Here is a 15,581-nt window from a genome sequence, read left to right as displayed (position 1 = left end):
GGACACTGGTGCGCCAGCCCCCTGCAGCTCCCTATGGCCCCCTAGTCGCGCTCGCTGCATAGCGGCGGCCCAACATTAGTGAAATGCACTGCGCGTTTCCGTCGGAGCACCTGTTCTTACACCGTGCCCTCAGCCTCCAATGTCATGTCCCACCTTCCAGTCTCAAACAGTGACAACAAGCGATGTCCGGTCCACTTTGTCCCGGACACAGTTAATTTTCTTTTTTCAAGTGAGAACCAATTCCTATTTCTCTCTTACCAAGAAAATCCAGTGAGGGAACAATCAAGGGTATTACATTGTGCATTCTTTAATGTATGAAAATCAGGGTGCACATTACATATAAGGGTGCATTAGAATGTAGCAAATGCAATATATATCTTTGTATGTATTTCTAGTTGGCATGCCTTTCTTGCACTATTATGTTAGAGTAAAAATTTTGTCTTTATCATTGCAGATACATCCCCTATGTGGGTCGCTACCTGCAGGCCCCCTTTAAAGAATTTCTGGCCAAGCAAAAGGCCAAACTGCACCGCAAAGTGGGCTCCCACGTGGCTCAGGTTAAGCACCATTGCCTTTTTCTCTCTGTGTCACAAAAATATTCTTCCTTTGTGCTCCCAGGATAGCCACTGTGGTCATTTCATTCAGCTAGTCACTCAGTGAGCGTGCATTGTCCTGAATGCAATTGTTTCAGTTCACGTGGCATGGGAAGCAAGCTAGTTAGCAAGGCTGTTTTAGCTCTGAAATTTTGAATTTGGCACAATATATATATTATGTATGTAGACTTTCTTTTTTCCGAAAATTTGCCCAACAGAATAAACTATTGAATATATAAATATAGGCCAGATTAGGTGATTTGCATCAATAATGCTTCATAGTTGGTCCCACAGAGCCAAGAATCATAGTCTGGTGGTCTCGTGGCACAGTATAGTGCAACGGGGTATCAAATAGATTAAAGCGAAGCGCGATTTATAAACAGACCACTTGCAGAGATGGCCAAGATGGCTGAACACATGCAAAATCCTGGTGGTAATAGCCTTCTTCGTTAGTCCAAGGAGGTGGCTCATAACATCTGACCTTCCCGGCAGGCGCAGTGCTGTCTCAGTGCAGAGTAATTACACAAGGAGATGGCAGAAAGGTATGGTTTCAACCAGATATGTGCACGTCGCGAGATAACAGGGTAAATGGTGAAGAACTGTCCAGTGGTGCGATCTTGTAGTTAATGTCACTCAGTTGCCATATGACCTTGTAAGGTCCGGTATAAGTTACCAAAATTTTTTCAGAAAGATCTACATGACGAGGTGGAGTCCAAAGAACAACAGGCATTTTGTCACCTTCACCATTGATGAATTGGGACAGGAAGTAGCAGCCTTGGTCAGTGAGCAATTGCCTAAGGGCACCATGATGAAGGATGATGTCATGAAACAGGAAATCAGTGACGTCAGTCGCAGAGTCACTGATCCCTGAAGTAGACGTAGGGAATGGGCCAAGGAGGTCGAGACCCGATGCGATAGAATAGCTCCTTTCGCGCGATGTTCAAGTGTCGGTAGTCGATACAAAAGCACCAGGTGCAGTCTTTCTTTTTGACTAGCACCATGGGGCACACCCTTGGACTGGAAGAAGGTTCGATAACGCCTGTTGTGAGCATTTTGTCACCTTCACCTTGGATCACATGACGTTCGGCAAGGGAGACACGGTAGGGACAGTGTCGGGTAGGGATCACGTCCCCTTTGTCGATTAGGTGTTGGAAAACAGATTTTGAGCTATCTCTTTGGACTAATGAAGATGAACTTTGGGCTAAATATGATGAAAATTTCTCTGATGCCACTATCGGTCGACACATACTGACGAACACCATATGTGTTCGTCAGTAGGATGTGTGCAGTGCTTTGACAATTGTCATTGACCAGTCAACAATATAGAGCATCTAAAGTAAATGGTAATGCTTCATAGGTGTGAACAAAACATTTCATGTTTGTAAGGACACCAAGGCTATGAATTGTATTCATGCTGCAGTTGAGAAATCAAGCTCTATCGCTTGTCGCAACATTTCCCTAAACACCCATGTGAGCTGACCATACAAAGGACGTGTTCAAAGTGAGTCTGCACAGCGCCTGCAAGGTGCTGAGAGAACACTTTTTCTTCTATTAGTTGTTTTAGCTGTTAGCCCAGCACTGTCCTTGTCCACTTGGTTTTCCTTTCTTCGCTTCGAGTCTGCTGGCCGTACTTGTAGTTTGTTCATTCTACATGCCCCTTTCTCTATTTTGAGTCATTGGATGTTTTTGAAAGCATATTTAGAGTCAGCGAACAAGGGTGGAAGGGAGACAACACTGTCGTCTGTCCTTGTTGGCTGGCGCTAAATATGCTTTCAAGGTCACCTTACCAACACGCCCAACAAATGGCATTGGATGTTACTAATGTTATATTTATAGGCTTTGAATAATGGGTAATGTGTATGCATAGTATTCAACCTAGGGCATTTGGGCAATCGCTTTTGGAGGAAGGTCCACTTACTTGAGACTTGGCTTGACTCGGCACCAGACGTGTTCGCATATACGGCCAACAGTATTTCTGGCACTGCGCCTTGCGAGTCTCATGAAAATGAAACTATCTTAGAGATTGCCCAAGAATACTGTGCAGAGTGTCAAAAGCGTTTAGGGCATGATTGTGCGACGTGTTCAGTGAGTCACGTGCAACCTTGCTATAGACCTTTTATCTACACTGTGGCAGAAGTGTTTTCGTGACCGCAGAAAAAAAATTTTTCATGCGTTCTTGGCAGCCAAATTTGTAACAAGAACCAATTATTGTTCCACTTTCAAATTATTGATGATCTTGATGCCTTCAAATATTAAAAGAATGAGCCCCTTGCACCGAGCTCATGTATGTAGCCCTCTTGTGCATTTCAGAGTAATCTTATCGATGTTCTAACCGCATAGTAAAATGGTGCCAGCTAGAGCGGGCTGTTCGAGAGGGCACTACCGGAAGTCCTCAGGCACTTGTTTTCGCAAGTTGCTTCAGCGTACAAAAGAACACACTCACATGTATGCAGTCACATAAACACCCCACAATACATGTGTGTACATGTGAGTGTGTTCTTTTGCACTCTAAGCAACTTACTCAGATGAATTACCAACTAGCCTAGCTACAAGTTCTTCTAGGGACGTGTGTGTGTGTGTGTAAACATTAAAAGGGTCTATAATATATTTGCTTCTTGCTTGACTTATTTCATACTGATGCATTTGCCTGCACTTTATCCTTGTAGGAGAGTTCACTGCTGGCTTGGCTCTTCGAGAAGCTGGTCTTGTGCATGATTGTCTACTTTGTCCTCTCCATCATCAACTCGATGGCCCAGAGCTACCACCGGCGGCTCTCCAAGGGCCAAAAAGTGATGTCGGCACCCCGCGTCAAGGTGGCAGTCAGTTGAGCTTGGGCTGTGTGCCACTCTTCTGGGCAGTGAGGTGCGCAGTTGTAGAGATTGATGCTGTGTGTGGACTGCGAACAACAGTGTGCCAGATGATACGGAAATGTAAAAGGACTGCTAGACACAAAGACCGCGCTCGCCTTCCACCTCCCCACCTTCCCTCGTTTTGTCATTGCTTGTGCACATTTGCGCCTTCTTTTCAGCTGTCTGAGTGTTCTTTATTTTTCAATATACAAATATGGTGGAAAGAGATATTGTACAATTTCCTTTTCTGTGCACCTCTCCACATAGCCACTTCAACAAACTTTTTATTTCTTTATGGCAGCAGCTCCTTTTTATTTTGTTGTGCTTTACGATTTTTTGTTGTTGCTAGCGTAAATGTTTGTTGCTTACGCAGCTTGTACATAGGAGTGTGTAATAACATTGAGTGGCATCTGCAAGAAGCTTCATGTGAAGCACACAGAATTCTGTGCCTCAAATGGGGCTTTCCCTCTTAGTTATGCCTTGTCCTAATTTCCAACTGACATGTGCCTGGCTCTGCTAAAAGTGCAAAAGATTCTAGGACGATGGGCATCTTGTTGCTCTGTGCATATTGACAGTATTGTCAGGATATGGCGTGTATACTTTAAGTTAAAAAAAAAAAAGTATTCACTTCTGCCCAGTCTGAAGTTGGCACAATCTGTACAAGGTCTTCCCTGCTGTCTTGTTATGATTCGACCACATCAGGACTAAAATGTTTTGGAAAAAGAACTTATTTGATGGACTTCTGCAGCTGTATTATTGCTTTGAGGCGCCAAAACCCTTTTAGGTTAATTTGGATCACCTGCAAGTCGTAGTCAGATCAAGATTGTAGTGGTGACTACAGGAGTAACAAATAAAAGCTGGTCTTTGCATTTCAAGTGTCTAATGGTTGTGCAGAAAAGCAAGGCGCCATTTTATCCTCGCAAATAAGCAATGTTGCATAAAGTAAGCACCGTGTTTGCAGCCAAAACAATGCTTTCGAACATGGATCAGGCTGTACTATTTTGCTTGTGCTTGCAGGCTGTGGTGTCAATAGAACGATACAGACGATGGTATTTGTTTGTCTGAATGGCTGCTGATTATCTAGGGACCCTAGCCAGTGCAATCTTAGGGGCATCTTTGTTTAACGTGGTCACTGTATATGTTGTCAAAGTGAGAGGTAAAGCAACGCCTGTAAAAATTGCATTTGTTTGAGATGTGAATGATGACGAGCCTTTTGATGTTGCAAAGGCATGTAACTAGCTGAGCTTTGAGGCTGTGAACACTCACAGGGTGCTACATTAGTGCCCGCTAATCGTAATTGCAAGCAAGGGCTATCAACACGTTGTGCATGTGTCCAACTCGGGCCAAAGGACTCTTCTAGGCTGCCATCGCATGTAACTGCACAGCTTATCTGAACGATTCTTTTCCCACTTCAAGCTGTCTGACATTCCCTAATCACTTGGACCCTCTTGTTTTTTCTGTTAGGAGTGAATGTTTTATTTCACATTGTATGTGTGGGGACAGCTTCAACAAACGTTTTGCAAATATCCATTTGTGGGTGAGTGCAACTTATCAACCAGGAATGTTGTGCATGGCACTAGCGCAAGTTGGAAGAATTTCCTTAGGTCATGGTGTATTTCTCAGACTGACCTCGACACACCCAATTTGTAAAAAGTTATATATATTTAATAAAGAAAACTATACAGATTGCCACCGGAATCTTCTCTCACTGGCACAACATAGCAGAGTACAGTTTTTGTTTGTAGCAAGAGACACACACTATGCACATGTGAAGCTTTAAGCTGAAGCAATAAGCACCCTATTAAAAACACTAATATATAACTTTGCATAATTGATTTCAATGTCATTCATAGGAAAAGCCATAGAGTTTCTCACTACATTAGGGAAATCTGGCGCTGCTGCGCTGTGGTATACATGGGAATGCCGGTATATTGTGACTTCAGATTGCCATTGTTCTCGAAAAGCCAGGCAAGCACCGTTCCGTTTGTCACAATGACTCGTCTACTAAAACAGCACGTAAAAAGCTATTGAAGCTTTATTATTACACAAAAACATGTTTTGTTTAACTAGGAGAACTTGTTACTGCATGTACAATTATATGACACGTAAAAAGTATCAGAGGGCCGCTAAAGTTGGAGGGCAGACAAGATTCGCGCTTTGTTTGAAACAGTTTGTTGTCTGTTCTTGCTTTTCTTCCCTTCGTCATGCATTGTAGGTGAGTAAAGATGTAATTTGCGTAAATGGAAACATTTTATGAAGATTTTACATTATGAACGCCTTATTTGTGTAGCCATATCCACGTTCTGGACGAAGCCTCTTACAACATCGGCCAACACAAGCATCGCAGTCATATACCGTCATTCCCATGACGGCACGCCGCTCCTTAAACTCCCATAGACGGTGGCGCCAGATTTCCCTCTAGGTGTTATAGCGAGGAACTCTATGGGAAAAGCCGACATGGAAAAGGTTACACTGCAAGAAGTTCCTTAAAACTACACTGCCTAGCAGGTTATAGAGTGGAGCAACGTGGAAATGTCGGGCACAACAAATCGCAGTATGGTTTTACTAAGCCTACACTTGCTTATGCCCAACAATACGACTTGCCAAGCAACACCTAAAACATGACGTATTGAGCACGAAAATATAATTGCAGTGTCTGTGGACTTCCAACTGCAAAGATCCGCCCCTACATCAAAGCAAGCAATGCACTCTTTACATGCCTTTACTGCGGCGATATTAAGAGCCTAAATGGGGCAGTAGATAGACGATTCGGCTCGGAAATGCCTGCCGCTTAGAACAAGTTCACGGAAAACTTTATCTTTTCCTATCTACTATTTCTTCACTAGGTACGCTAACCGAACGGCAATTCTAGAGAGCCGTGTCTTTGGGCACTGGGTTTCCCGCGAGGCGACGCTGTTACAGGCGAGTACTTTAGTAGTAGACCGAGTCGAAGGTGAGCTTCGACGCTTCCCTCACATCCTCCTTGAACGTCAGGAACTGATCCATGCTGATAGGCGCAAAACGCCTCACCCTGTACTGGGCGAGCTGCTTAGCGCCTTCAGAGAACTCTGACATCTCGAGCAGTGCATCCTTAACAGCCAGCTTTGTCTCCTGGGGCAGCGCCTTTCTAACAACTATGGGGTACGGGGGAAGCGACCCCCACGACTCGATCACGAACACCTGGTCCTTATAGGACGGATTCCGGTCGAAAAACAACGCCAAGCAGTTCGCGTCTACGGCGGCGGCATCCACTTGTTTGTTGAGAACCATGTAGATGGAGTCCAGATGTGACTTCGCACGCAGTTTGTTGCCGAAAAACGTGGCGGTCTCGCCCCGTCGCTTGAGCACCTGAAGCGTTATCTGGTTGCCGCTGAACGACTCTGGGCCGGTGTAGGCCCACCGACAGCCGCGTAGCTTCTCGAAAGAGTCGACGCTGGCCTCCTTCAAGTCGGCGTTGATAATTACGTCTGCGAAGTGGCCCGTATCGCCGCTGCCTTTGCGATGCTCGTGCACGGACGAAACCGGTAGCAGTTCGATGTGCTCGTTGCCGGAATCATGCATGCGGACGAAAGCCAGGGGGCTCATGAAGGCGATGTCGACATCTCCGTGAGCAAAAGGGTCGCGCCGGTCAGCCGGAGGTCCAAACCAACGGGACTCGTAAATCAGCGTGGTGTGGAGGTCGAGCCTTTGCTCGAGGTACTCTAACACGGCCTCAAAGAACTCTACAGGGATTCCTGGGCTAAGGTAGGTCGCGGCGCGTATCACTTGCGGAGCCATTTTCTTCGCAGTCGTCCGAACTCCTATCTGTAATAGTGATAAGGCCTTTAGTGCGTGCCAACAGGAGTAAATGAAGCCGGACGTCGCTTCTCGTCGAGAACTCCGCGTATCGCCGTATCAACCAACAGATGGGCATCCGTTCAAGCACGCACGCGTCTCAAAACAATAACACAACACGAGACGTTCATATGAGGGATCGCCAACCGTTTGTGCGCAGGCGCGAGTGAGAGCGGGTGCGAGAGAGAAAATCTGGGGGGGGGGGGGGTTGACTTTCAGGCACGGAGGAAGGAAACTCAGGAGAGGCCATGACGTCACTCTCTGTGAAGCGAAAGTGAAGCCGGAAGTTGGCGTTGCTCATGGCGTTGCTCCGCCTATCGGGCCAGCTCTCCTCTCTTGTTCACATTTCTCGCGAAACCACGCCGCGCTGCGCGCAGCCGTGCTGCTCGGACCCGCGCGCTCCGCAACAATACTAAACAATCGTTAGCACGTTCTGAGCATGGTTCCGCCAAAGAGGGCAAAACTGCCCGCGGTTATTCCTTCGTACGTTGCCATTGCCGTGGCGCGGTACATGGCGTACAGCGTTGCATGCGCGTTCATTTCACGAACTTTAGTTCCTCCTGTACCACCTGGCCCCAGCAACATCCGGTAGAGCACGGTCCAGATAACGCAGCGCAACAAAACGCGGAGACCAACGCAAACTTGCCCGCACGGCGCCTTCACTCTAAGAACAGTTTACACCCTTTGGCTTGCCCCTTCTGCCACACAAGAATAATCGTCATCTGCCTTGATGCGTTTCCTTTCTTTATCGCTGCAAGCCCGGAACTTTCCAGTGACGAACGGCACGCCCGTTATCAGAAGGGGCACTCCAAAGGGTGTAAACTGTTCTATGCTGATAACGCGCGTGCCATTCGTTACTGGAAAGTTCTGGGCTCGCAGCGATAAAGAAAGGAAACGCATCAAGGCAGATGACGATTATTTTTGTGTGGCAGAAGGGGCAAGCCAAAGGGTGTAAACTGTTCTTAGAGTGTTTGCCACGGTATGAAACCTACGGAGCAACACGTGTGAGGGCACAGAACAATAACAAAGCCGCCATTGTGGCCTAGCGCGCGGAGGGGGTAGGGCTCTAGGTAGGGCCTCTCCTCAGTTTCCTTCCTCCATGCTTTCAGGTGTCCTGTCGTGACTCTGCCCATTTCTCTGCTTATGCACTTCGGAGGTTTCTTAGCACGTGTTGTAGGCGTTTGTCCCTAGGTGTGCCAGCATTGAGGAGTCGTGGCGTTGGTGGGGTCGAGTTCGTTTACGCTCGGATATATATATGCTCGGACGCTGGCTGCCGGCGCGGTAAAATAGGTGAAGCAGCGGGCCATTGAGCGGGCACTGACGCCCGATTTGGCGACCGCTGGGCCTCTACTGCTCCCCTGGAAATATCAGTGATGCTTCTTCTGAAGGTAGAGCGCCGTAAGAAGCAAGAAAGGTTTAATCCGGAGTGACTGACTCGGCACCAGCGCTACAGGCGCGAGGAGGTCTGTCCGACGTACCTTCAGAGGCAAAGTTCTGACTAGTATTGCAGCGGTAGCGCTGAATTAAGCGTCACAAGTTGGTGGCTGGGCGTAATTATATTTATTAAATCGTGCTTTTTACTAATTGTAACTTGTCATTCGCATTATTGGCGGCGCCTCCAGGGCACCAAAGCGGCAACTAGAACCAAAGCTAGAACCCGGACTGGTTCGTGGCTCGCCGAGGCCTGCGCGTGCCATGGGTGTGTTCGCACAAAAAATTGGCATGAAATATCGACAGCGGACAGCCGATCTTATACACCCCTAGCTGGCACGCTTCGGCCTCCGTGGGCCCAACCCACGGGCCGCCCTGCTTCCAGCTTTGATCCCCCCCGCTACCCCTTCAGTGCCTTGGGGATCCTGCGCGGTAACGCTGAGGCTGCTGACGCCCACTGAGCTTAACCTCCACCGTAGTGCCTAACAAAGAGAAAGAAAAAAAAAGTTAAGAGTGGACACTCCCATACACCCCAGCTAGGGTGGCTAGAAGGGGAGGCGGGGAGGTGTGAATACCGGCGGCGCAAACGTGACCTCACAGCGCACCGATGCCGCGAGGCGGCGCTGTTGACCAAGGCGGGGTCAACAAATGCATTGTCAAATGGCTGACAATGCAGAAGATCTGCAGGAATTAATGGACATATGTGGTACAGAAGGAGACAGGTTAGGCTTGAAGTTTAGCAAAGAAAAATCAGCAGTCATGATTTTTAATGATAACAGTTGCGGCGAGCATAAGATACAGGAGGCCACGCTGGAGATAGTCGATAAATACAAGTACCTTGGGGTGTGGATAAATAATGGCATTGAGTATCTGACAGAGTACGAAAAATATCTAACGACTAAAGGTAACAGAAGTGCAGCGATTATGAAGAGTAGGGCACTGTGGAACTACAATAGGTACGAGGTAGTACGAGGGATATGGAAGGGGGTAATGGTACCAGGCCTGACTTTTGCCAATGCAGTTCTATGTATTAGAACAGAGACCCGGCAACAGTTGGAAATTAGGCAACGTGGTGTGGGTAGGCTCGCTCTGGGAGCACATGGCAAGACACCAAATCTTGGAGTGCAGGGGGATCTGGGATGGTCTTCTTTCGAGGGCAGAGAGGCTAGTAGCAAGATAGCATTTGAGGAGCGATTGAGAAAAATGGGGGAAATTCGGTGGGCTAGGAAGGTTTTCAGTTACTTATACACGAGGAATGTTGACACGAGGTGGAGGAAGCGAACTAGAAAATTGACAAGCAAATACTTGGGCAGTAGCGGGGGAACAAGTAAGGAATCATCTGTCAAGAAAAAGGTTAAGGAGGCAGAGAGGGGTATGTGGAGTACAGAGATGCAAACCAAATCGGCATTGGAGACATACAGCACGTTTAAGCAAGAAATAGCCAAAGGAAATATTTACGATAACTCTAAGGGAAGCTCATTGTTGTTCGAAGCCAGGACAGGTGTACTGAGGACTAAAACGTACCGAGCCAGATACCAGGAGATAGATTTGGTGTGCGAGGCGTGTAGAGAGGAGGAGGAAACGGCGGAACACCTGATACTTGCTTGTAAACAACTTCACCTTGCAGTTGAATCTAACGGGGAACTATTCAAAGCCTTGGGTTTTAAAGACAGTGAAAGTAGAATAGACTTTGATCGAATCCCGGCCACGGCGGCCGGATTTCGATGGGGGCGAAATGCGAAAACACCCGTGTGCTTAGATTTAGGTGCACGTTAAAGAACCCCAGGTGGTCAAAATTTCCGGAGTCCTCCACTACGGCGTGCCTCATAATCAGAAAGTGGTTTTGGCACGTAAAACCCCAAATATTATTATTAGAATAGACTTTGAACAGGTAGAAATAACTAAACGGAGGCTATCTGATTGGTGGACAATATCAACGCAAAAGTAAAGGAGTAAATACATAGGTATGCATGCATATAGAACCATTAAAGGCTAGGTGGCGCGCGCCGCCGCCGCCCGATTCAAAGGGTTGAGCCACAATCATCGATCCATCCATCCATCCGGGTAAGCACGCAGCCGAAATGAGCGCCTCGCCAGCCTCGCGTCGGCTGCATCTCTACCACAGAAGTGAAAGTGAGCCCGTTTCGGGTATCGCGCGCTTTCTGCGAGCGTCAAAGAATGAATCTTTATTTACTCCTGTGAAATTTTACGGGCGCAGTTCGCACTGTATCCAGATTCAAACGCGTTTTGTCTGTGCGCATTTCGTGAGCTGGCTTTGGGTGTTAGGGGTTAGTGGGGGGCTTCGAAATAATTTCGACCACTTCGGGTTCTTTAACGCGCACAGACATCACACGGCACACGTATAGCCTCCCTGAAAATGCGACCGTCGTCCTCGAGGTCAGCAGTCAATCACCCTATGCGTGCCGTAAGACCTGTAAACTGCAGACATATTACCTGATAACGTCTGGACGTATTTACAAACCACCTTTTGTCTGCGCTTGCAGACCTGTAGCATGTCATTTTGACGCTCATATAAGCAATTTACTATGATTTCAGACAGTGAAGCAACAGATCTGGTCATGAGATCGTTTATTTACAAGTGAGGAAAAAAATTTACAACACACAAGGTTTCAGTGTTTTCCGTTTCTTCGCACTGCTCTGCTGATTGACACCTTTAAGCAAAAAGTGAATCCTTGTGAGTCAATAAAAACGTATAACTGAGGCTGTCAGGGTAGCAGAATGGTCTAGGCAACCAATCTTTGACATTTAACCAATTGACTGCAAAATCTCGGCCACAGCTTTGGCATGCTAGCGTGTTACACTGAATTAAAAATTATGGGGTTCTACGTGCCAAAACCACTTATATTTCTGATTATGAGGCACGCGTAGTGGAGGGCTCCGGAAATTTTGACCACCTGGGGTTCCTTAACGTGCACCTACATCTAAGTACACGGGTGTTTTCGCATTTCGCCCCCATCAAAATGCGGCCACCGTGGTCGGGATTCGATCCCACGACCTCGTGCTCAGCAGCCCAACACCATATAGCCACTGAGCAACCACGGCGGGTGTTACCCTTAATAAACGAGTGAGTTTGTTTTCAAGGGCATTGTCCAGCTTATAGAACGATTCTGAGGGATATAAAAGGCCCTCAAGGTCCCACTCTTTGGATGCCTCTGGTGGAAGCTCTCAGGGGATATTGCCTTTATGGTGCTTCGCATTCTTCACAATGTGTAGGCAAAACACGCCTTCTCGCCACATAACCTGCAATGTAATAAACTAGCCGTGCGTCGCTGCGGTGCTCAACATAACTTTGATGGTCCACAGCATCTCGCCCTCGAATGACGGAATGTCGAGAGGAACACTCCAAAACAGGCGACGAGACCAACTGAGAGCGGAGGGCGCAGGCCAGCGCGGGAGTACCACGCCGTAATACCACGCCGCATAGAGTTGGTAGAACTAAAACCCCTGCATCTACGGGCCACTTTCTTAAGTAGCGACAAGCTTTGTTGTGCGCCGCGTTTTCCCCTCACACCAAATCCGGTTCCGGCATTTCCGGTTTGAAAATTTCCGGTTTCTGGGGATTGGGGGAAATACCCCCAATCCCCAGAAACATGCACCCGGAGTTTCACCAAGATCGAAGAAACGCACGAGCGAGAGCTCTCCACAAAAGATTCCGTAGTGCCAAGGACGTGGTCTATGTGGACGCGGCGGAGTACGCAAATGGACAGAGTATGTCGATAGTTGCTACGAATCTAGAGGGTGACTGCAGAGTTAGTGGGACGGTAAAAACATGGAAGGCAGAGGTGGCGGAGGAAGCTGCCTTAGCACTGGCAATAGCCTCCACGGAAGCTAACATCGTAGTAAGCGACTGCAAGACAGCCGTCAAGAACTATGCAAAAGGAAGAATCTCGCCGGAAGCACTGAGAATTCTAAACAACTTTCGTGAAGATCGCGACATTCACATTTTATGGGCACCCGCACACTCCTCCCTTCCCGGGAACGAAATAGCGCACAACCTGGCTCGAGAACTGACAGGCCGAGCAGGTGACACGCAACAAATACTGGGAACGGAGAGAGACCGGATGACCAGCTTTAACGAGATCACCAAACACTATAAATTGGGAAGGGCCCATTTCCCCCCGGCACACTCCTCGTTAAATAGACGGCAAGCGACGGCATGGCGCCTCTTACAAACAGATACATATCCGAACCCGGTGGCCTACCACCGCTACTACCCGGACCTTTACACGGATAGATGTAGATTCGGTGAAGAAAGGGCGGACCTACAACATGTGGTTTGGGCTTGTCCTCGTACACCCATACAGACCAGAGAGCAGTGGGAGACCGCGTTGCTCAGCTGTGCACCGGAAGACCAACTCACGGCAATCCAGCAGGCCGAAGATGCCGCCAGGGCCCAAGGGCTCGAGGCCGTCATTTAGGTAGAGGCCTAGGTCTCAAATCTGCTGTGCGCAAATAAAGTTTATTCCTCCTCCTCCTCCTCCTCCGGCGTTTCCGCTTCCTGGAGTTGCGCTGCGGGAATTTCCCATTTGACTGCTGTTAGACGATGGTGAGACGCCCGCGCGTGCTTAGCAGAGCTGTGGCAGTCACCATAAGAAAAATGCAAAGGGGACAAGCTGTTGTATTCCGCTGAAGTAGTAGTTCGCGGTCGCTGTTGTCCAAATGCACGAAAAACGGCAGTGGTCTCCAAGCGCCCAGGCACTACATTCCACTGTACGTTGTCGCTCGTGCCACAACCAGTGGCGTAGCAACAGGGGGGGCCGGGGGGCCGTGGGCCCCGGGTGCAAGGGGCTAGTGAGGGGAGGGGGGGTGTCATATACGTCTGAAGACACCCCTCTTTCCGCCGGCTACACCCGGGGAGGGGGGTGACAGAAGACCTATGGGCCCCGGGTGCCAGACGACCTAGCTACGCCACTGGCCACAACCCGTCGCAGGTTGACGCGAAGCAGCGAACACGAGCAGATCGCAGGTTACAGTAGGCGGTGGTTCTTGGATGGAATCGCATTCACAGTTTCAATCGCAGCTCGTGCAATTAAAGCCTCTCCAGCGGCGCGAAAAGGAACAACGCTAAAAAACAAAGTGTCACTTCCACTCGGAACAGGAAGCTGCAGCTACGTAAGTTCCGCTTGAAGCCGTAAGCTAAGGGGTGAGTGGGAGAGGAGCGTGGAGAATGAGGGCACTCACTCACTCACACACACACACACACACGCGCGCGCGCGCGCGCGTTCCGACGCCACTTGGCGGGGCAGCTTAAGGAGCCCTGCAACATGTTTTGAACACGGCAAATAAACTTGCTCGGTCGCTAGGCAATGCTGTCGTGAACATCTACTCAAATATTAGACTTCCAAACGAAGCTGTAGGCATGAAATTTCGCTCGACGCGAAAGGTTTTCTGTCCTTTCCTACACCTTTTAAAATCCGCCACTCTGTGGCGGGGATTTAGGTAGAACAACTCTAGAGGAAAAGCTGCGCCGGAAAAGTGGGAACCTCTAGGCATAGAGTTTCTCACTACATTACCTAGAGGGAAATCTGGCGCTGCTGCGCTGTGGTATGAATGGGAATGCCGGTATATTGTGACTTCGGATTGGCATCGTTCTCGTAGAGGCAGGACACCTTGAAGACGCATTTGGAAAGTACCGTTCCGTCTGTCACAATAATTCATTTTCTACTAAAACAGCACGTGAAAAGCGGTTTTAGCTTTATTATTACGCGAAAACATGTTTTGTTTAACTATGAGAACTTGTTATTGTGTGTGACTGCATGTTACGTATAAAGTATCAGCGGGCCGCTAAAGTTGGAAGACAGACGACAAGGTTCGCGCTCGCTTTGAAACAGTTGGTCGTCTGTTATTGCTTTTTTTCGCTTTGTCATGCATTGTGGGTGAGTAAAGATGTAATATACGTGAATGAAAACATTTTATGAAGATTTTACTTTGAGAACGCATTATTTGCGTATCCATACCCACGTTTTAGACGAAGCCTCTTACAACACCAGCCAACACGAGCCTCGCAGACACATATACCGTCATTCCCATGACCATGGAGTCCATGACGGCACGGTGCCCACTTAAGAAACTCCCATAGACGGTGGCGCCGGATTACCCTCTAGGTGTTATAGTGAGAAACTCTATGCTATGGGGAACCAGCGCTGGAGTTTTAACGACTCCTGCAGCGCCACACTGGCGGTCAGAACGTGCACAATGCAGCCGCTCCCGCGGACGCAAATTGCTACTGGTAGTGACGTCATAGAATAAAGAAGTCGAAGGAAAACAAAAGGATGCCGACGATACTGTTGCGTATAAAAGTTCCACAAATACGTCGGGATGAGGGAGGTTGTATCCTTCTGCGTCTTTCCATCTAAACCCTACGAACAAGAACGGAGGCGGCGTTGCACCCAAGCTGTCAGGCAAGCGGAGTAAGTTCCCGTCTTCTCGCTCTGTCAAGCGGTGTCGGGCTGGTTTATAAATAGAATTTCGCGTGTGTGCTCGGTTTATTCGATAGTGAAGACAATCAGCCATGGCAGCTAGTACCAAACAGCAGAATTTGCAGTCGGCATTTCGTCGGAAATAAAATGAGCCATAGCATGCACCATCCGGCATATGTACCAACCATTTTTCCTTCGCAATACCACCGCCAAGCCCCTTCCAATGCCTCCGCAGCAAGCGAACGATACGAAAGGTAAATATTATCCTTTCATTGCCAAGAATTATGTGGGAGGGAAGCTGCATTGTAATACGAGTTGTGTGCGCATACTGCCGGCGCACGCGCGACTAAGCCGCCTATGTGTTTTTAAAAAAGTGCATGCGGATGAGGACTCGGCGCTGAGATGCATCCGCTAAATTTATGTAATTAGTGCTA

The 15,581-nt window shown here is 48.3% G+C and overlaps 2 protein-coding genes across 6 annotated transcripts in view; one reads left to right on the top strand and one right to left on the bottom strand.

The window, feature by feature from the left end:
- Tango5 (Transport and Golgi organization 5) overlaps nucleotides 1-5,134 on the top strand; it is a 39,487-nt gene extending 34,353 nt beyond the window's left edge. For all 5 annotated transcript variants that reach the window (XM_075684512.1, XM_075684514.1, XM_075684515.1 and 2 more), the window contains exons 11-12: nucleotides 455-557; nucleotides 3,260-5,134. In XM_075684512.1, coding sequence (XP_075540627.1) covers nucleotides 455-557; nucleotides 3,260-3,421 — 265 coding nt within the window. In that variant the 3' untranslated portion in view covers nucleotides 3,422-5,134. The remainder of the gene's footprint in view (nucleotides 1-454; nucleotides 558-3,259) is intronic.
- On the bottom strand, nucleotides 5,086-7,439 carry LOC142575283 (uncharacterized). The gene has a single exon (XM_075684517.1). The coding sequence runs from the start codon at nucleotides 7,217-7,219 to the stop codon at nucleotides 6,374-6,376; it is 846 nt and encodes a 281-aa protein (XP_075540632.1). The 5' UTR covers nucleotides 7,220-7,439; the 3' UTR covers nucleotides 5,086-6,373.
- Nucleotides 7,440-15,581: the final 8,142 nt, after the last annotated feature.

This window comes from Dermacentor variabilis, chromosome 3, assembly GCF_050947875.1.
Source record: "Dermacentor variabilis isolate Ectoservices chromosome 3, ASM5094787v1, whole genome shotgun sequence".
NCBI classification, from domain to species: Eukaryota; Metazoa; Arthropoda; class Arachnida; order Ixodida; family Ixodidae; genus Dermacentor; species Dermacentor variabilis.
The sequence above is the reverse complement of the archived record's forward strand: the minus strand, read 5'-3'. Positions and strand labels throughout refer to the sequence as shown.

Bases quoted from the DNA above. Each gene is read 5' to 3' on its own strand.
- LOC142575283 (XM_075684517.1), bottom strand. From the start codon at position 7,219: ATGGCTCCGCAAGTGATACGCGCCGCGACCTACCTTAGCCCAGGAATC.